A 22880-nucleotide genomic window follows, 5' to 3' on the forward strand; every position below is an offset into this window, starting at 1 on the left:
AATTTTAGCCCAGTGTAAGTTATTTCATTGAGAAGTGGGGATGGACCTAGGAGGGTCTGGGCCTTACTGCTACCTGCTATTTCGTAGCAGCTGTAAAAACCGTTAGCCAGTATTCGAGAGACAGAGTAGTGTACAACATCGTTTTTAAAAATACACCTGCAGGCTGAGTTACTCTAAGTGATTTGTGAGAAATTTACTTTATTCAAAGAAAAATTCAAAATTCACCGAAGGTCACTCGGGTCTTAAAACAGCAATAAATAGGCATCTACAAATATTATTTACAGAAGATTCTACAACTTTTTCAAAATATTGTAGATGTCTTATTAAATATTAACTTTATTAACTTATTTGTTTGTTAATTATAGAAGTATATTTTAATTTGCAATTTTTTCGTTTATCAATGAAGCATGAAATCTTACGTTTTTTGAGTAATTAAAGTGTAAATTTTAATAAATACCTCAAAATTGTACATAATTAAAAGAAAATTTTCGAATTTGAGGTTTTTTCAATTTTTTGCATTTTCTAATAATATTTCCTACAGTAATGTATATTTTTTTTTACACCATCAGAAAGTAGATATTTCAACGAACAAAAAGCCCCCAAACTTTTTGAAAAAAGCTGAAATTTTGACGTCAGAATTTTCGATTGAAAATTAGGGTGCTTTTTTGATATTAAGTTAAAATGAGGCGAAAAAATAAATATTTTTAATCAAATAAATTACAGTATATTTGGGACATAAGAAGGTAAGTTTTCACCAAATTTCGTAGAAAAAAAAAACTTTTTAAAAAAGATATAAATAAAAAACCAAAAACTTGGTTTTTTGAATTTTTCACCTAAATTTTGAGGTTATGTGAAAAAATTGTAAATACCAAAGTTGTAGATCTTTTTATGACCTACAACTTTGCCATATAACTTTTTTCCATAGGACTGGTAGTTTCGCCGGAAATCAAGATAAACAATTTTTCCCCCTTAAAAGTCACCCCCCTCCCACTTCCCGAACTCGGATCGACCGTAATTTATTTTTCCTTTCATTTTGATCATATTCCCCTGCATTTCTAATGGGTTTCATCCTACTGTAATTTTTTTTTGTTTCAAAAATTATCGACACTGGTCTATATATGTAGGCGCATCCGTTAACATCAGACATCAGGTTGTCAATGTCAGCCTAGCGAAGCGTCATTGTGGATGGTTGTGAGAGCGGCCATCTTGACAGACTGTTGTTCGAGACGGCGCCCGCACACCGCGCTTGTGACGAATCGCTTTGAATCTGAGTGATAGTTTAATCTAGTGTTATAATTAAGTTGATGGCGTGTTGCTTAGATTGTACATTGCTTATTTCACTGTGCATTTCGATTGTTAAGCCCCGTGCTGATTATACAACTGTAATTATAACAAGAACACCTACCTACCGACATACATCACACAACATGACTTTTGATGAAGGCCATCCTGCCTCTTCATCAGAAGTGGGATCGGATAAGGCTAGAATTGAGCAAGAAACACCAAAATCGGATGCAAAAAAAAAAAAATTGCCGAATAACATGTGAATGCTTTTATCTCATGTTCTCTGTGAGTACTAATCAGGCAACATAATTCTTACCATTTAATCCAGACAAACCAAACTGTGACATAGATGGTTGGTGTAATATTACCGAAGCGATCGTTCGTAATAAACGATTAGAAGACTAGACTTGCTCATGGCTCTTACTACATCTTTAAAAGGACGAGCGGCTGCCTGTATAAGTAACCTAAATTTAGGACTATTTTGACGAAATATTGCTATTAGGAGCTAAGGAGACAGCTTCAGAATCCGCTCTTCGTCTATGTAACTTAATCGAAACGAATACCTAAGACTGTGATGCCTGAAGAAGTGGTGACCGGATTCGTTATTTCTGTGCTTTGTCAAAAGGATAGCCTGATAAGACGCGAATTGATTGCGTACAATATCAAAACTCGCACTCAATTGTTCCGAATCCTGTGAGACGTATCTCTTAAGCGGCGTTTAGACGGTGTCGAAGCTAACGAACCTGAGGCGAAGCGTTTTCGTACTACCGAGCGGTTCACTGGCAGATGTAACTTTTGCCGAATATCGGACATCGTTTTGTGGAATGCCGAAAACGTCGTGACGCGTTGGGATCAGTCGAGCCTCGAGTCCGAGTGCTTACCGTCCATTGGAGAGGATGATCGATGTTGTGCTTCAAAGGGTATCTTGACAACATCTTTCGGTGAGCCTGTTCCTTTTCTATTTGATAGCGGATCGTCCTGTTCTCTTGTGAAAGAAAGTTATCCAGGTAAACTCTTGGGTACTGTGTGTAAAAGTCTCGTCTATCTGAGCGGCATTGGGGGCGATTATATACAGTGTACGACTCAAATTCGGGCCCATGTTAAAATTTGTGATCGCTTGATTAGTTTACTCTTTCACGTGATTTCCGACAATAATATATCTGCCTAGAATTATTGGTAGAGATATACTTCATCAAGGGTTAAGTGTCGAAATTGATAATGATAATCTTGCTATATACTCTAAACAACGAATTGACTGCCTAGGATGTTCTGTACAGTCCGATGAGACTTGGGAAAGCTTGTATGAAACTGGGATTCGTGCAGAGCGGGACGATTCGTGGTCGTAGGTAAGTGGAGCGACCTGCAGGAATCTTTCTTGCCAGGCAGTCGGACGAAGTATCTCGTCCGGGTCGGTACCGTGCTGACTTGTCACTGAGACGAAAATGTCGTCCGAGTCAGTACGGGGTTGACTTGTCACTGTGCTTCTGTTATATGAGACGAAATATGTCGTCCGAGTCAGTACGAGACTGACTTGTCACTGTGCTTTTGTTATATGAGACGAAATAATATGTCGTCTAATTCAGAGTCATTTATGTTGACTGACTTGTTCAGAATGTTTTGGAGATTATGATTAGACGAAAATGTCGTCTGAGTCAGAGTCATTTATGTTGACTGACTTGCTCTGGACGTTTTGGAGATTATGATAAGACGAAAATGTCGTCCGAGTCAGAGTCATTTATGTTGACTGACTTGTTCTGAATGTTTTGGAAATTATGATAAGACGAAAATGTCGTCCGAGTCAGAGTCATTTATGTTGACTGACTTGTTCTGGACGTTTTGGAGATTATGATAAGACGAAAATGTCGTCCGAGTCAGAGTCATTTGTGTTGACTGACTTGTTCTGGATGTTTTGGAGATTGTGGTAAGACGAAATATTTAAAGAAAAACACTTTTTTAACGGATTATAGATATGTATTATTATATTTAAACTTATAATTATTTGTACATAATTTTAAATTTAAACCGACGTTTCGCGTGCTTTACAGCGTGCGTGGTCACGGTGACTGAAGACAAAGGTGTTAAATGTCAAAAAGTATTACAGCTGCAGAAAATGTTGTGTTATCTGTATTTATTTCCCCGGAGTTGGTATCGACTAAAAGATGTAGGGTTTTTTGTGAAAAATGTGTAAAAGTTATGTAAATAAAAGACAATACTATAAGACGAAATATGTCGTCCGAGTCAGTACGAGACTGACTTGTCACTGTAGTTTTGTTCTATGAGACGAAATATGTCGTCGAAGTCAGAGTCATTTAAGTTGACTGACTTGTTCTGGATGTTTTGCAGATTATGGTAAGACGAATATTGTCGTCCGAGTCACATCCTCCAAAGGACTAACTTGTCTAATAATACCAATTGTGAACAGTTAACCTACATGCTGTCTAATAACGAGGCTGTGTCATCCGGCTTAATTGTAGCGAGACACCCGCCTTAAGTCTTAAGTATCATAGCGCATGGTGATAATTAAAGCTAGTCATCTGTCAGGATGCCGAACGGACTATGTACGATTGCAACTAATTGTCTCAGAAAATCGCCCGAGGACGGTCGAATGTCAGTCTGGCCGTGTAGGCGCATCCGTTAACATCAGACATCAGGTTGTCAATGTCAGCCTAGCGAAGCGTCATTGTGGATGGTTGTGAGAGCGGCCATCTTGACAGACTGTTGTTCGAGACGGCGCCCGCACACCGCGCTTGTGACGAATCGCTTTGAATCTGAGTGATAGTTTAATCTAGTGTTATAATTAAGTTGATGGCGTGTTGCTTAGATTGTACATTGCTTATTTCACTGTGCATTTCGATTGTTAAGCCCCGTGCTGATTATACAACTGTAATTATAACAAGAACACCTACCTACCGACATACATCACACAACATGACTTTTGATGAAGGCCATCCTGCCTCTTCATATATATTATATCAGATAGCACAAGTCTTACTTGAATCTATTGACAGTGAGACGTGAGCATTCATTGGTTAATGGCTAGATTCGCAACGGTTAAACTTATGACTAGGTCATAGGTGGCAGTTGTTATTACATATTTCAATCTCTTAAAGTTTGTGCAATAATTATAAAATTCCTTTTTTTTGAAGATTTTATGGCATGAATATTTGTTAAATGAATGAAATCTTGGATAAGTTATCATAAGTTGAAGTGGGCGTCTGGCGATACAAATCGTATGTAGATATGAAAACTACTAAAAGTTCAAATAATATTATAGTTTTCATCACGCCTTGATATATCCTAATATTTACTGTACAAGGAAAATCGCCAGTTCTCTATAATGTAGTATGATGAGTATCGGCCACAACGGCGACAGCTGGAAATAATACTATCTACAATTATACCAAATGGTACCTATTACATATTATGTATAACTAGGATGTATCTGCCTAATTTATTAAAATTCACAGCAGTGCAAACTGCAAGTGTCCATGGGCGGCGGTATCATTTAACATGAGGTAAGCCTCCTGCCTGTCTGCCTCCTGTAACACACAATTATTTTATTTAAATAAAAATCTGATTCGGATACGATAATCAAAAAAAGTGAACCTCTTAATATCAACTAGCTTTTAGCTAACTCGTAACTCGTAAGTACCTAAGGGGCAAGGGCTATTTTTATAATTTTGCTACTGCTTGATGCTTCTGGTTCTGTTAAATATTAACATTAGTATTAACTTAGAACAGATTAGCTTCAGAAATTCAGAATACATATTTGCCGCCACGCACAGCCGTTGCAAGAATTGACACTTAAAATATAAATAAACTGTCCATTGTCAAGATTCTAAAAACTTGAAATGACATTTTTTTCTGTTTTCATGTTTAATGTTACTAACGTAAACGTAATTAGAGGTACTGCTTCTCATTTACTAAGGTTCCATTTATCAAAACATTTCATTATTTCTCCCGCATGAATATAATGATACTCTAGGAATATTACAATATAGGTGCAAATCTATAATCAATAATGTTTGTGATATCAACATTGTCAAAACAGTAGTAGCCGCAAAAACGCAGCTATGAATTTACTCGAAAAAGCCGAGAAATCCCTTGAATATTTGAAAAACTATGAAGGAGTTGCAAAGTATGTTATAATATATAGTGTCATATTCAATTGGTGCACGTTTTACTCATTCCCTGGTAATTTTTTTATTATTATTGCAGAGGTCATGAATTGCAACCTGCAGCCGGAACATTGGGTCGCTGTCTGGGTGCGCTAGGAGCTCGATCCAATTGCGCTCGACACTATGCAAATTTATTAAGCACGGCTGTACCCACTCTACTATCCCTTGCCAGCCATGAAAGCGTAATATTCTGATTATTATAATATAATATTTGGACAACAATAGAAATTTAATTTTAATAATTTTCATATCAAAGCAATTTTATTAGTATATCTATAACCGAGTATCATTATTATTTTTAGGCAGAAGTAAGGTTGGTGGGAGATGAGGCATTAAATAGAGTCATTGTTGGTGGGTTTGCTTTTAATGCATATAAGACAAATGCTATCTTGCTAAATCATATTGATGCCAATAAGAATGCAAGGTAATTATTACATTTTATCAGGGAATAAAACACTACATTAAAACACTTTAACATTTTGTTTCTACCAAAAATATCATATATTTTAGTTATAGGTATTGCATTGAAATAATAAAGTATGAAAATCTTATCAAATCAAAAGTGCATAAATTTTTAATAATAATATAATTCATTGGCATACGATTTTTAGATGGAATCGTGCTGCCATCAACAGAATCTGTCTTGGAGAGTCCTGGTTACGCCCAGGTATGGGAAAAATAAGATCCCATGCACAAGCTTTGTTCCCAAAACTGAGTCAAATTATCAGAAGCACTACTGAGTTGCAGCTTGTGGTGGAAGCTTTAGAAAGCAATTTACCAAGATTACTAAATGCCTTAGCTGAATATAGTACAGATGAAGAAATCTATGGTAAGACAAATTTACTAAATTTCAATAAGTGTGTGGGTCAGTGTGGCCCGTGCCATTATTAAAAGAATAAAAAACAATTGTGAAACAAAATTAAAATTTCCAATTTTTTACATACAATCCAACAATACAATCGCAACTTTGACAACTACAAAACTAGACCATTGGTAAACTCTTTAGTTTCATTGTGTGGTAAAACAGTGAGCTAATTGAAATCAAATATTATCTTTGAATCAATTTCAATATAATTATTATTAGTTTTAATTGTGTTTAGTCTCTCAGTCAGGTACTTAGGTAATTTTAGTATGGATAAAGAAATGTATTTGCATAGTACATGTGTGTAATAATGGTAAGGACTATAAAATTTGATAACATTTAATATTATGAAAATGCATCATTGTTAGAATTATTTCTGAACTGCTGCTTATACTTTTCTACTTTTCCCAGATCTCTCTCGTTCTCTAATATGCCGTGTAGAATGTGTGGAAGCATCTGTCCGACGCGCAATAAGCTCTTGCCTTGGCCATTTATGTGTGCACAGGGAGACACTTCTTACACAGATACTGGATAAAGCTTTTGGTAAATATTACAGTTGAAAACACATTCCGACTAGTGTGGGTCTTGGTTCTCATTAAGATTTAGTCTTTTTTTAAATAAAATAAAATAAGGGTTTATTCATTTAAAGAGGTGCATTATCTCTTAATTTCAAAATTTAATTTTAAATCTCTTTGCATTTTAGGATTTACAATTGTAATGAATTTAAGATTACTTGTTATTATTTTACAAATTTATTATTTAAATCACGTTTATTTTTAAATAATATTTATATTCAATTTACAAGCTACTTTATTTTGATGATTGTACTTGATTAATATGTTTTACTCGATGTAAGTTAGTTGATTGATTCGATACCGACAGTGACAAACATAATGAAGGGTAGTCTTGATACGATCTAAAATAAGTGAGGTTTCGGACCGATCCGCTTGACGAAGACGGACGTTAAATTGTAAGCTGTGTGGTTGTTTAAGGATAAGAAGTGTTGGAAATATACATAGCTATTGTTGTAACAAAGCAGGCGTTTATTATTATACACCGAGAATCGAATAGAGAGAATTCATCTCACAATTAACATTAAAAACTAAAATTTAATATTAATTTTGTTGGTTTCAGAGAAATTGTGGCCAATGCCAGTTGAAGACACAACAGCTATCAGCTGGTTTAGTGTGATCAAAGCTGTATTTCAAATTAATGATGTCAATAAATTTACTGAAAGTGATCTATTTACTGTACAGGACTATTTGGAAGTAAGTCTACAATGGTTATTGTTTAGTTACAGTTCTGTGCGCTTAATATAGTATGTTATGAAACCTATTAATAAATTATCTAATCACATATTAATACTACAATACATTTTGATGAATAGAAATGCAAATGAAACCAGAGCTTGAAAGAAAAAAATTAAATTTGCTAGCTTATGTGATTCTAGTAAGAAAACAAAAGAGCTAAACTGTAGTTTAAGATTCTTAATAGACATTAAAATTAATATTGCGGTTCTGGGGTCAGCTCAAAGGTCTTATAAGAAACTCCATTTTCAGTTATACCAGCTGTGTATATGTTACATAGAAGCGTCAAACTCGCATAACGCGCAAAATGCAGTACTGGAGTGCCTTTATGTATTACTGGGGCTCCCGGGGCCGCATAAACGGGGTCTCACTGCATCCAAACCATTATCCGTATCATTAGATCAACGTAACGCACGTAAAGGACATCGCCGTAATTGCAGTAAGCATGCTTTTTGTTTTGGCATTGTATGTGTATAGTTTTAATTATTTATATCATAATTGAAACATAGGAAGGGTTCAATTATGTTACGAAATTTTAGGATATGTTTGACCCCTCCCCCCACTATAACGTTACGTGACCACCAATTGACTATTCCTTAAAAATCACTATTATGTATCATAAATTACCGGAAAATAGCTAAAATACCTATGATTTTACCGGTTTAATGTTATTTAAAATGTTACGTAAGGCGTAGGTCCCCTTGTAACGAATCGTAATGTTTTATTAAAATAAGTCGTTACGTAAAATTTTTACGCTCCCATACCAAAGGAGTTAGCAAAATTAGTTTTATTCGTATTCAGAATTAGATGTTTTCTTTTGTGTCGTTGTCGTAATAAATATTAAAGTATATGTTATTTATTTTATTTATTTATTTATATTTATATATGAGTATAATTACTTAAATGCGTCGTCATTTGTTTGATTGTAACAACAGAATTTAGCTCATAGGCATTACGCCTGGTACAATAGTCAAATGTTTAAGGTTACACAAGTGCGATATCCTTTAATGTAACACAACTTCCATTGGAATCACGGGAAACGGAATTCGCCCTAACTGGAGCTCTACAATTGGGAAGTGTTCTGAGAATTGGTACACCTACATCGAGTATAGATGACCTTAACATACAGGTAAATTATTAATCCCCTTATTATATATTAATAACTGATTTTTAAGTGGCGTCTATGAGTGAACTCTACAAAATAAGTAAAATTAGTTTAACGGCATTCATAATATTTATGTGTATACATTATAATTTATTGCAATAATTTAATAAATTACTGTCCAAAATTTGCAATAACAAATTCAAAAAGGCATTAAATATACATGTCAGAGTAAACTTAGTAGACTAATATTTGTATGTTTGTATTTACATGAGAAACAAGATAAATATATATATGTATCTAGTTTCTCATGTAAATAACATACATTTTTTTGTAATGAGAAATAATGTTCTTTAAACATTATAATACGTTAACCATTAACATGTAAATTTATACCAATCATTTACTTAAATGTTTTGTTTACTATTGTATAATGGTGTTTCAATGTATAAAATAGAATAGTGAAATTATTTCCTGATTTAGACTCCAGAAAGTCCAGAGAGTGAGATAGATAGTGAGGTGGATGCGGTGCAGCTATCCCGTGCCTTGTCCGAACGATTCCAACGATGCGACGATACTGATGATGACGATGTTGCTAGTAGAGAATATGTTAATAAGGTATAATTAAAAAAAAACAGTTATGGTAGAATTTGTAAATATTGAGAGTAAAAGTGATATCGAAATTATATTTATTTAAATAATTTCTCTTCTATCTTTAGGAGCCGTTTTAGTTTAATCTAAATGGGTTCAATAATATTTGATGACAGGCGGCTCACCTGATGTTAAGTGATACCGCCGCCCATGGAAACTTAATGCCAGAGGGCTCGCGAGCACGTTGCCGGCCTTTAAGAATTGCAATAATTTAAGTTAAATAGGAAAAAAAAAATAAGTTTAAGAATTTGATAACTTTTTACGTGTTGGGGAAAAGTTGAAGCTATGTTTTTTGTAGTAGAAACCCTAAAAAGTACTTTATTCTGCACACTGAACGTCGATGCTTGGACAAACACTCCAATTGTTATAAGCAAACATATGCTAAATATTGAGTAAATACAAAAATAACTAAAGTAGCAGTTATTTAGAGTGATTAAAAATTATTACGTGTCAACAGATTAATATAGGCCGATCGAATGAGGATCCGAGGGTGTTATATTGCGCGCGGCTTATTACTTCGCGATTCTTATTGGCTGGATCTAGAGGGGAATTTGTGTCTGATAGGTGAGTGAGCGATTTTGCAATTATTTATACTCTGTGCATACTTCGCCGACTAATTTTACATTCAAGAAGCAATGACAGCATTGTACCTACAAATCTTTGATATTTTTACGTGTATGCATTTTTATATTTAGTAGTTTAATGTTGTTTTAATTTTGCTGTTTTATAGTTTTAATAAATGTTTATTGTAATGTTTAATTTTTTTAAGTTAAGTTTTTACTGTTTGTAATGAAAAGGGGCTTAATGTCACTCGCCGTTAACCCATTTTTAATGTGGAGCTCTGCACTTAATAAAAAGGATACATTAATTAACAAATAAAGTTGTATAGAGTCAGATATTCAGACTCGTATTGAAATTGCAAAATGTGCCCGGCCAAAAAGGTTTGTAATCTCTGACATGTCAAGAAAATGCTGGCTGTCAGAATTCTACTGAATTAAAAGTCAGTGTATAAGACTGCTTAGGTAAAGTTAAAACTTACAATGCATCTAACATCTAAAAGCTATTCTAGTAAGCTAGTATTAAAAAGGACTGTTACAGAAGTCAAAAAGCGTTAGAAACGGGAAGATCAAAAATTCATGATATAAGAATAAAATTCTATAATTACCATGATGTATTTAGAAGCAATAAGTTGATATTATGCCACCGTATGTTTTTTTTATATTTTTATTGGAGTTTCATAACCTTGTAAGTAAAATAATAAATTTAATGATAATTTGAATAATTTCAGATCAGTACGTGTGTCTGTTAAGTCCTCGGCTTTGTCATGTTTGAGTGCGCTTTTGCGATTGGCACCACATTTACTGACACACTATCTGGACAAGGATGCTGATCTAAAGCTATTGAACTGCTCAGGTATTTTTTTAAATTCAATGAAATTTAGTATTGTCTTTTATTAACATAACTTTTACACATTTAAAGAAAAACACTTTTTTACGGATTATAGTTATGTATTATTGTATTTAAACTTATAATTATTTAGACATAATTTTACGCACGCTGTAAAGCACGCGAAACGTAAAACTAAATTTAAAATTATGTCTAAATAATTATAAGTTTAAATACAATAATACATAACTATAATCCGTAAAAAAGTGTTTTTCTTTCAATGAAATTTATAAAACAATAAAAAATAAAATTTAAAAGAAAAAAATGAAAGGGTATTTAATAATAGTTATCATAGCATATGGTTAAAAGTTAATATAAAAAATATTCTAGGATCATCAGAAGGTACCGATTCAAATCAGGATAACATAAACGAATTTATTCTCGAGCGAAATGTCTGCTATCAAGATTCAATTACAGAATCTATTAGCCAGGACTTATTAAAAAGCTCTGATAGCATACTAACTTCAAAGAAAGACGCCAAATCATTAGATAAATCGCTTGAAAGCGAGTTGAAAAGCTCTAAAGATGTAGCAAGTAATATTCTGGATAGCAAGTTAGTTGCCAGCGGCTTCAGTGCTGATACGAACATGACTATCAGTAACTTAACGTCAACAACAGACGGACAGTCAACCGGTTACCCTATGACCAGTAGTGGGGTCCTATCTTCAAGCATAGATTTGGATATGAAATTCGACCATTTTGGTGACATAGAAGTCAAAGAAGAACCTATAAAAGAGAGAGTAGTAGAGTCTGAGAGTAAGAGTGAGGAGATTGAGTATCAGCATATGAGTGAAGTGCTTTTGTTGAGTGACCACAATGATCCTCAGGTGCGAGGATTAGTGCGCAATTGTGTGGGGAGTTATTTGGTAGCAGCTTTGCATGTAGCGCAGGGTGACTATATTAACTGGCGGAGTTATACTGCGCTACCGAGAGATATTGCCGATGTCCTTGCGGTTGAGAAACTAGTCGATCTTATATTAAAAGTAAGTATCTTAATGTTTACTTATAACAACATAAGGCCGTTTGAAAACTGTTATTTTTTTCTTACAATGTTATCAAATTATAATAATTTAACGAATCGATTTGTATCAAATGATGTCTCTTCCTATAGGCGCTGTTTGAATATTGTTTCGCGTTGTTCTCTATAATAAGTATACACTGATGTGAGGGGATACTTGGAGGGGATTAGAAGATAGCATTTTTACTGGCAATTAGTTGTTAGTAACTTAATCGTTTTTTATTGTGTTTTATGTCATTTTATAATTAATATTTTATTTTTATTTATTAGCGCCTATCCAACATAAATTCCACACTTGTGAAATTGAGGTCTTATAAATCAGTGATTTAATACAAATTTTTAATTTACTTAAAAATATATTTTTTATTATATCTATTTCAGGGTTTGCATGATGAAATGCACTCAGTTGTATCGGCCACATTATCTACATTAACCTATTTGGCACCTTCACTGTGTCACTCGATTGGATCAGCTCTGGCAGAAATAGGCACAGTAGCAGATAATTCATATTGGCTTTGTCGACTTAATCTTGTGCAGTTTTATGAAAAACTACCGTATCAGAGGTAGGTGAAGAAACTCTGATTTTTAATTCCATAGAATTCTGACAGCTATTTTTTGACATGTCAGAGATTAAAAAGCTCTTTGGCCGGGCAATTTTTTTAATTTCAATATGAGTCTGAACATCTGACTCTATACATATACTTCAGTGCGAGTGATAAGTGCGTCACTTTTCATCACAAACAGCAAAAACGCACAATTAAAGAGAACATTTTTTTAAAGGTTTACAAATCCTGGAATTAGTTGGAGGAATATTGTTCGTGATATTTAAATATTTGTTATTTTTGTATTAGGTCACTTGAGTAAGTAAATATTAAGATTTAGCTTTTTGTAGGAATAACAAAAAAATACGTAGCATTTTATTTTTTATGCGCTCAAGGGTAAAATTACAAAGTTCACCACCGAACTTTTTTAGTAGCAACAAGCTGAAAAATCACAGTACAGGCAGTATTATTTGATATACAATTTATTTAAGTAAATTTAAGTTCAATATAACAGGTGTCATATCTATCTATCACATTCAAGAGTGGATCAAAAGATCCATTACTTTTTCTAGAAGTAGGTATTAGGAGAGGTATCTCCGAAAGGACCTCGGCTTATTACGAAATATTTATCTTAAGCACTTTAGATTTGAGATTAGATTCAGCGAACCACCAACATACTAGTCGGTGTTGCTAAGTTTTTTCTATAGAAATAGATTTGACAGCCAATAACAGTTTATAGTACAAACTCATTAGTCATATATTGAATGTCAATCAATTTCCCCTTGGATATTTTGTCCGAATTATTGTCGTGTGATTTTTTGGGTTTATAATTTTATAAATACACTTAGAAATAGAATTTTAGAATCCAGACGTAGATAATTCAAAAGTAAGTTATTATAATTGTGACAATTAGCATTATTTTCAATCGTACATTGCTTTTTCAGATTGTTTATGCTGTGCCCTGCATATAAGAGTCATAGTGAGGCGATACTTAACACGCTCTTCCGTCTGCTGGCAGATCAGGACCAGAAAGTGAGAAATGCTGCAGCTAAAGCTATTGCCAAGTAGGTTAAAATTCAAATGAATTGAGAATAAAAATAGTGGGAATATACATAAAATTGGACTCATTATTTTGTTCTTTACGTATGAATGGAATAGAAAGATATACTTCACTTCACTTTATTTTTAATGGCAACTTTTGTGTAAATCACAATTCCGCCAATTTCTTTTTTATTGACATGTGTCAGACACACGTCGAGGATTATTTGGACTGAAACATAACTTTCCTCAAGTTTTTTTTTAATATATCCATTGCCAATGTCGGCAACAAACATAATTTTATAAATTGCGACTGAAAGGGCAGGAATTACTTTGTCCAATTTGTCTAATAGCTTTCAGGACGGTTTTATTTTTTTAAATAATTTTATTCTAGCATCACACCAATTATTCACCCGAAACCTCGAACCACCCCTATCACAATGCTAACGGAAACATCACGGCAGATGAGTCGATTGTTTTCCTCTGAGGATAGACGCCTTTCGTTAGAGCGAGTGAGAGAGATGTACTTCTATCAGGACCTACCTGAACAGATGAAGAGTGGGGATATATTGCAAGATAAGGACACGTTGATAGTGATGGTATCTGATATTATGGGGCGACTGATGGCTTCTAATTGTAAGAACTATACGGTGAGGGCCAATTCATAAATATCAAGTTGGCTATTCAAAATATATTGGCAAATGGGTAGGAACCTGTGATATAGTTTTTATACATTACCTCAATAAATGTAAATTGATATCTGTGCATTACAGTGTACATTCATTTCACAAAAAATATTGTGTTTTTCCAACGAAAAATTCTTGTTTTTATTAGTAACTGCTGACCTGGCATACGGTTTAGCATTATTTCTAGGTAACATTTTTTTAGTTCAATAAAAGTTACTATCTACTTTAGTAAAAAATAGGGGTTGATTGTAGACGGGTGAAAATTAAGAGTTGTATGTGTTTTTGTATGCTGGATCATAAAAAAAAATTATTTAAAAAATAAAAAATAATTAAGGGTTTACCTACCCTTCACATTTAGGATGAACAATATATGTCCGATTCGCAGATCTAAACGATATGCACACAAAATTTCACGAAAATCGGTCGAGCCATTTCGGAGCTGTTTAATTATTCGTGCGTGACACGAGAATTTTGTAGGATCAGCTATATTAGGTATCTCATAGGCTTTTTTAAATGATCAGCCGACTACCGAATATTTCACCGAATACCTGTATACACCAAAGATAATAATTTTTTTCGTAAATAAAGTATTATTTTTAGCAAGGCCTTCTTTCCACCTTACGTGAGATATGTCAGCGGTGGTCACCATGGCATCATAGCGCATACCACGGTCTGGGTATTTTGGCCTACTGTCTGGCGAGAATTGAATGCTGCCCTGGTACTGTGCCCCTCCACACCACCTGTCTTGATATATGCCGGCTTGTATACCCAGGTAATATGAAATTCAATGGATTAAACAAAAATATATTTTATATATTATGATAAATGTTTTTTGTTGTACTAACTCCTTTGAGAATTAAAAAACTTACAATTTTTGTAGCTGAAATTCATAATATAATGCGGGACAAATCCAATCGTGACATATTCGAAACACAAGAAGTGAAAGAGAAGTGGCAACACTTGGAAAATGATAGAGTTGCCAGCCTTTCGGAGAAATTCCTCCAAGTGACGCTAAAAATGCTGAACGTTCTCGTTCATTTGATTGAGGAGGTCAACCCTAATGTCCATATCAATAAGAGTGGAATTGCTTTGCCTGGAAGCCCAGTACGGCGGAAGACACAAGGTAATAATTAAAAATACATAGTTATAGCGGACCCAATAGAATAGGTAAACACGATTTTAATACAAAAATTTCAAACTTATTGAAAATATAGCTATCATTGAATCCAATCGGTCGTACATAATTTCATCGAAATTGGTTCAGCCGTTTAGGAGGAAGATTTAACTTTTTAGAAACCATTATTTAGTATTTTTGTACAAAAACAGAACAGTGAGTATTATTAAAACCGATTACTTTTTTTAGAACTAACTCCGAGGAAAAGCAGTTTAAGTTCTGATACGGTTGACGACAAAGGTCTTAAGAAGAAACCGCACGTGCCTCCGAACAGTTTGAAAGCCAACTTCGTCGGACATTTCTATACTGAACCCGTTTATATGAAGCTCTACGATAATTTGAGAGCAACTTATTCTAATCATAAGGTATAGCTAACTTATTTGATTCTATAAATATAAATGATTTTATCCTTCCCGTCACTTCTAATAGCGGAGAAATCGCTGATACTCCGAGGGAATCCGAGGATTAAGAATATTGAGTGAACTATATCGAACTAACTAACGAACGAACTATATCGAACTATGCTTTTAAATTTCATAAGAACAACTAGAAATAGTAGTGGCCGTATAACCTTACATAGCCCTCAGATTGTATCCGTTTCTGATTTTTTTGAAGTGAAACTTCTTTAGAATCGTTGTGATTTCATTTCAAACCGGATGCAACGAAAAAGCGACAGTAAAAAGTGACAGAAACATTAATTCATATGATTTAACGTGGGAGAAAATGAGATTGATAAACTTCTTTCGAATCGTCGTGATTTCAAACCGGATGCAGCGGTAAAGAGAGACAGAAACATCAATTTATCATATGATTTAACGTGGGAGAAAATGAGATAGCAGGCATTATACAGCCTCTCTTTACTGCCGCTTTTTCATTTGATCGAATTTCAAACTTTCGATGTTTTAGTTTTTCCCAAATTAAAAATTTATATTAAACTTATAAATTAAAATTTATCATTAAAATATACTGTTTTAAAAGAACACACACATTTAGATAATGGAAAATGATTAATTTATATATGATTAATAATAAAAAAAATGTTTTTGAAGGTTTCACTTCTACCATGTGTGAATTGCACATATGTTTTTTTTTCTCTATAGCTGATCAGTCTTATTTGTCTGAATTTGAAGAACTTTAAACAAACAACCACATCAATATCTTGTTGCATTACCTTTCTTTAACTTTGGCTTTTAAATGTTTTGTCTTTGATAAAATAAAACTTATAGTATTTTCGTAACAACGATCGAGATTTTGGTTGCTTATCTGAAATATTACTTTCCGAGCTCTCTTAGGAGTCCCCAAGAAGGGATCAGGAAAATTAAAATTAGTTTAATTGCAATCTTCTTGATATTGTTACACCGTCCCTCGTGATTTGGGTGTTAAGGCCCGTTCGGGGCGTGTGCCCCCTTTGGGTGATGTGGTAGTTCGCGCCCTGCTAATGCAAGGCAGTACGGAGACGGTCCTTTAGCCCTTCACGAGAGCTGCAGCGCGTGAGACTCAGGGATCGACTCGCAGCGCTCAGATGATATCTCGATTAATTAGTGTGAGAGCCGAGGAGCGACCCTCGGTCCTGGGTTCGAATCGAGGTCTGTCAAATCCGTTGGTAGGGGGCCGGGTCGCGGTCAACCCCGTCACGTAAAAACTGAGGCCCCCGGTTGCTTTGAGAGATGCCCAGCGACCTAGCTGTGCTGCCCAGGTCTCAAGTCCGGTGTTGTCCCCCCTACTCGCCGTAAGGTTGTGTGCTGTACGGCGCGGTGTACCACGCCGGTGCCGGGTATGCGAGGTGACGCGCACGTACACACATGCGCACACAGCTAATGTAGCGCGAGCTTGGTGTGTAGATTGGGTTGTCCTTAAGGCCGCCCTTGGTCCTACTAGCGTAGAAACCCTCCATTACGTAACCGGTGTCTTCCACAGAACTTAATTAAATAGACAGTTGAATTTAATATACAATCTGTTGGCTGAAACAATACCGCGTTTAATATATAATAACCGCCATCTAGTGATCATTACATTGTCTGTTTTAGATAAACCTCGACGCAAAAGGCAGTATATTCTACGATTTCCTTTCAACTACATTAAAATCTCTAGCAATACAACTAGAGTTATCAACTGAAGTCGAAATAGGTCCTATCACTGAAGAATTACTCTACTACCTAAAAGTTATCATGCCCCTTTGCCCGGAAAATACAGTATACTGCGTGACTCAGCTCCTAAAATGCCTTTTCGGGACGAATATTATCAACCAGTACGCTGATTTCATGAGCATTGCCAATAAAGAGGAGAAGAAAGAAAAATCCTGTTTCTTTGACGACGTGATGCTGATAAATAATATAAGTTTTGAGTCTGAGTCTAGACGTAGTAGCGTCTGTTCCAATGCAAGTCAGAAGTTTTCGGAGAAAAATCCGAGAATTATTAGAGAGAGAGAACTGTTGATTGCGTTGGAGAATTTCAATAAAAACAGGATGGAAAGGAAATGGGGAAATAATAAGAAGGAGTTGGAGAGATATATTCGCTTGTTCGAGCCGGTTGTCATACAGGCGCTTAAGGTGAGTTTGAAAGGTCTAAAGAAAAGTTTGTGTACCAAACACATTTAATGTTCAGAGTAGGGTGACATACATTGGAGGCGGGGGCGGGCGTTACAAGCTTGCTATAGGACTGGTTTTAGATGAGAATTTGACTGATGGTACTTGTCATACACTTATCCATCCATTTGCATGATCAAGTGGAAGATATTTACGTTATAACTAATCACAATGAGTGGTGCTAGAATCTTTTCTTAGTATCAGTTTCAAAATCTGATAGATTGATGTCGACTACACAATGCAGGTTAAAAAATGTATTGCTAATTTATTACTTGCATGGTTACGATCTAAATGCGATTTTTATAAATATATTTTACGCTGACAATACGTTTAATACTTTATCAAACTCCTCGTAAATAAACTAGAACATTCGGTTCGCGAAGAAAATGTTTCATTGGCAGCACCTTATAATTATATTACATTACTTAATATATTATTTATTACAATAGGCACACTAACGAACACATACAAACATTTACAGAAAATACATTACATACAAAAACAACATTTATATTTACATTATAAACTTATATAACTTATAAAATTGTGAAACGGGTCCTTAGTAGGGCCTGTCTCACAATGTCCGGATAAGTTCCAAATAACCTATTTATTACTTATTCATAGGATAAATAGTATTTTTGCGTTTCACGACTGTCAGATAGCGCTATACGTCATGAAATTCGAAGTATCTTATTTGGAACTTTTATCTTTCGAATAATTTATGTGTTGCATAGCTATTTGGCACTTTATCCATACATTGTGAAAAAGGCCCTTATTGTATTAAATTACTTACTTATTATATTATATGATTTCCTTATAATTTGGTTTCTTGGTCCATAGACGTACACTGTAGCCAGCGCAACTGGTGTATGGAGCTCAGTGCTGTGTCTGCTTGGAAGGCTTCTGGCATTGCGAGTCAACTACTGCATGTTGGATACCGACCAGCTTTTCATTGGCTTTCTCATGAAGCAGCTGGAACTGCTTGAGCATCATGAGATACCGTCAGTATTATAATTATACCATTAATAAAATTGAATCGTAATAATCATTTGTATTATTTTTATAAACTTAAAAAATATTTCAGGAATTGCTGTGATTTAGTCAAAAGTATTATGTTGTTTCTGGTTCAATTATCCTCATCAAAGCACCACACGAAGCAAATTATTGAAATTCCTAAGGTACCTTCACAATTTCTCTTATTAGTAATAAGTAATAATAAAAAAATATATATATTTTAATTGCGGTCATATAAAGTAAAAACTCTCTAACTAGCGATTTTAGTTAAGTTTGAGATTTTAAAGTAAGTTAAGTTGGCTATTGGTTTTGAATATTTTATCTAACACATGATTACAGACAGATGTAATTTTTCTTACATTTTAATTAATATTTTACGTAGTAGCTTTCATTAGCTTAATGTAGATCTTGCAAAATACGTGATATTTTTTTCTTATTTGTTTAAGCTTATTCAACTGTGTGATGGTCTGATGGCATCGGGTGCTCAAGACGAATGTATCGCGGGCTTAGAACCCGTAGCACTAAAGGTTTTCAGCAATATAGGAGGATCTGGTATAGGTAATTATTCTTCTGACTAATGCAAACAAAATAACTATGGCATATTTTAACGCTAATACAATTTTTTTATTATATAATGTAAAAAGTTGTTTACTAGTTATAAATAAAGTATATAAATATAAAGACTCAAATCAGTTTTATGTATTGAATTGCTCATGAAAATCGCCTTGTTCTGGTTAATTTACGAATTATCAAACAAGTTTAACATTACTAGGCTATCGAACAGATTGGTAGTATAAATGAATTTTTAGGCTTATTTGTGTGATTCCTAATGCCTAATCATTTCAGGTACTGGTGGATTAGGTCGTGCCCAACAGCAAGAGATTCAAGCGACCAGAGAAGTTCTGTTTTATATGTTGCAAAAAACGATGCATCTACCTAAGGTATACAAATTCTGACTAGTTCCTTCGTCACATTTTAAATTGTATTAATTTACCTGTGTAATTGCTTAAACGTGACGTTTGCAATTAGATCAGGCGCAAAATACTTATACTTGCTTCTAGAAACAATTAAATTGATGAAGAAATGAGGGTTATAAGGGTTCTAACACTATTAATATTTTTGGAGAATTCCTTACTTTTAGGATTGATCTGTTATTAATGTTTTCATTACAGGTGTTAGAAGTAGTATCGTGTGTTATATCTCTGTCCCAAGAGCAACCAGAAAATCAGTACCGTTGGTGTGAACTCGCAAGTGATACGTTATTGCACGTGCTCGCTGAACGCAGCGCTGAATGCGAATACGCGCACGCGCTACGATCGCTTGAGGCGTTGCTGGAAATTATATCAAAGGATGTGCTTCTGGAACAGACGAGAGTTGAGATGTTGCTTAAGATTTTATTCAAAGCTCCGCCAGAGCAGGTATGAATAGTAAAAAGAGAATATTTAAACATTCTTATAGATGTGGTACTTTTCAACAGTTAAGATTTACATATTAATCCGTAATGCTAATAGAGCATAGAATAAAAGAGGGAGGTCAAAAAATATATTTTTATGTATAAGAAATCTTTAAAAAAAAGTTTTTTATTTATGACTTGAACCCCGCGAACTTAGACTTAATATCATTTTATTATGTAGACTACCTTTTTTGTAGATTCTTACAAATATATAGAACATTTTGCTATGCTACCACATAAAGAATATTGGCTTTTCCGAAATAAAAACCTAAGTACTTATTACATAAAAAATATTTCATATTTTATAATTTTTCTCTCCACTGAAAACATCAGAGTTCAAGAAACAAATAAAAAAAATACTCAACCTGGAACGGGGCCGTCTTTGAGTTTTGCCATTAGCAACATTTCATATTTATTTATATACATATTATATATATTCACACTAGTGATACTGATTCAAAACTTAGCTTAAAAGTTCGAATAAGCAACTCTTGTCTAACAAAAAGTTACATGTTTATAATGCGGAATTAAGGTCCAATAAAATATTCATATAAATTTCAATATTAAATTCTTTTTAGGCAACAACACCACGAAAGTTAAAGTTGCGATACTTATCTATCATATTAGTACTTCTTCGCAAAGTACTCGTACTCATTCCAGAAAGCGAGATCCTGCTATCAATAAATTACCTAAAAGCGACTTGTATCGCACCTCAATCAATATTCTTCAACGTTAAACCCAACATTGACCCGTTAAACGTCCAAAACGTGAACGAAACTTGTGCGAATTTATCTCCCGATGTGATCCTAGTACGATTTCTCTTCAAAACGTTAACGTATGCCATGATAGAGCTGGATGACGTAACAACTGGTTATGAAGCGCTGTCAGAACATGATGAATTACTGTATTCTGTGAGCGTTGGACTTGTAGTGCAAGTTAAACATATGCTGCATTTGACAAGTGAGTATATAAGATATACTGACATACATTGAACGTGGTTTAAAATTAATTATTATAAAATATAGTAGATCTAAGTTATTTATTTATTCACACAATTAATTTTAATAAGTATAAAACTAGCCTTCCACTGCGAGCGGAACGAAGCCATTACGGACTCCGCTATACTCGTAACGATGAGTCATCATTAGTCCTTGTCCTTTGATATATTCAATCTATTTCGTTGAGAAATTTTAAGAGACATGTTAAATAAATGTTTTCGGCGTAGAGGATGGGGAATATTGTTGGTCTCCTTGTTGGTTTCCTCATGGACTGGACATTACTGAAACAAAATTTCCCAATGCGGGTGCCATGCCTACTCTTTTCCACTTATTTTGTTATGTTTAGAAGTTATGATGAGGTGTCTTTTTATAATTTGCCTTTTGGATTTCATTGCGATGTGTGTAATTACAAATAAACACACTTTCAGATGGTTGCGGGTTCCCATTAACAGCAAAGAGTGCCCAAAACCTTCTACACCAGGAACAGAGTGGTTTGAATACTGGCCTTTATAGTCCCGAAGAGAATATTCCACTTGACGATCTGAATCGACGAGTTTTGAGGGCCCGGACTGCCCTAACTATGCACTGGTCACATTTACTTATCAGGTAACATACTAGTATTGTAATACTTCACCAAATTGTCTATGGTTTGAGTTTGAATTTGAGTTTTTTTTATTATTAAATATCGGTATATATAAGTATTTTTTCCGAACCATTTCCACTTAGGGTATTTCAAGAAAAGATACAATATAGCATACAAATTGTTTAAAGGCTGTTAACGCATTCGTGAGCCGGCATTGAGAGTGGGCCTGGGCTTATCACTCAACATCAGGTGAGCCTGCTGTTCGTTTGCGCCCTGTTTTTAAAAACGTTGGCTTTAGCGTTACTCTTTGTTCAAATATATACTAGAAGCTTTGTCACTTAAAAATAAACATTTTGTAATTATTTGATAAAATTAGTCACGGTTTTTGTAGCTCGACATTCTTTTCAACACTGCTAAAACCATACTTTTTGTCAACGTCCGTACGTAAAGTATACGTATTAATTGTGCGTATACATTGTTAAACCTTTGGAATCACTGAGTCTAAACACCGCCTAAATAGCTAGTCACAATACTAATTCAGAAGATTCTGACTGACCAATTTATTTAATTGCAGGTTAAATTTCCTCTCTCATAAATACTGGCAGAAACTTATCGGTTTCTCCCGGAGTTTGCCTTTAAGTGCTCGTGCCACTCATTACGCGCACGCCCATCACGCTGACGCCACACAACTGGCTGTAGCGTTAGCTTACTGCGAGTATTTTGTGAGTATCAAAACACTAAAGGGTTGCCTGGAAGAGATCGCTTGTTAGCGATAAGGCCGCCCGTTGCATCCCTTGTAATTTATATATATTGTGTTAAATGTGTTTCTTTCTAGCAACGAAGTGTGAATAAATAAATAAAAATAAATAAAATGTTTATATTTTAATTTTTTTTTGTATTTGTGTACTACAATAGACTATTGAAATTTGTCTATATCGCCTGTGTAGAAATTAAACACA

The 22880-nt window shown here is 34.3% G+C and overlaps 1 protein-coding gene across 1 annotated transcript in view; it reads left to right on the forward strand.

The window, feature by feature from the left end:
* Positions 1-5182: 5182 nt before the first annotated feature.
* Positions 5183-22880, forward strand: part of LOC110998919 (huntingtin) — a 31037-nt gene continuing 13339 nt past the window's right edge. The window contains exons 1-27 of the mRNA XM_045630210.1: positions 5183-5422; positions 5503-5644; positions 5765-5886; positions 6074-6291; positions 6736-6867; positions 7459-7592; positions 7884-8070; positions 8615-8760; positions 9217-9351; positions 9842-9948; positions 10673-10797; positions 11161-11813; positions 12230-12411; positions 13335-13454; positions 13823-14078; positions 14715-14886; positions 14995-15237; positions 15478-15653; positions 17316-17837; positions 18714-18874; positions 18958-19051; positions 19334-19445; positions 19734-19828; positions 20060-20305; positions 20919-21300; positions 21767-21944; positions 22496-22643. Of these exons, the coding sequence (XP_045486166.1) occupies positions 5358-5422; positions 5503-5644; positions 5765-5886; positions 6074-6291; positions 6736-6867; positions 7459-7592; positions 7884-8070; positions 8615-8760; positions 9217-9351; positions 9842-9948; positions 10673-10797; positions 11161-11813; positions 12230-12411; positions 13335-13454; positions 13823-14078; positions 14715-14886; positions 14995-15237; positions 15478-15653; positions 17316-17837; positions 18714-18874; positions 18958-19051; positions 19334-19445; positions 19734-19828; positions 20060-20305; positions 20919-21300; positions 21767-21944; positions 22496-22643 (5253 nt within the window). The 5' untranslated portion in view covers positions 5183-5357. The remainder of the gene's footprint in view (positions 5423-5502; positions 5645-5764; positions 5887-6073; positions 6292-6735; positions 6868-7458; positions 7593-7883; positions 8071-8614; positions 8761-9216; positions 9352-9841; positions 9949-10672; positions 10798-11160; positions 11814-12229; positions 12412-13334; positions 13455-13822; positions 14079-14714; positions 14887-14994; positions 15238-15477; positions 15654-17315; positions 17838-18713; positions 18875-18957; positions 19052-19333; positions 19446-19733; positions 19829-20059; positions 20306-20918; positions 21301-21766; positions 21945-22495; positions 22644-22880) is intronic.

The sequence above is a fragment of the Pieris rapae genome, chromosome 11 (genome assembly GCF_905147795.1).
Source record: "Pieris rapae chromosome 11, ilPieRapa1.1, whole genome shotgun sequence".
Classification (NCBI taxonomy): domain Eukaryota; kingdom Metazoa; phylum Arthropoda; class Insecta; order Lepidoptera; family Pieridae; genus Pieris; species Pieris rapae.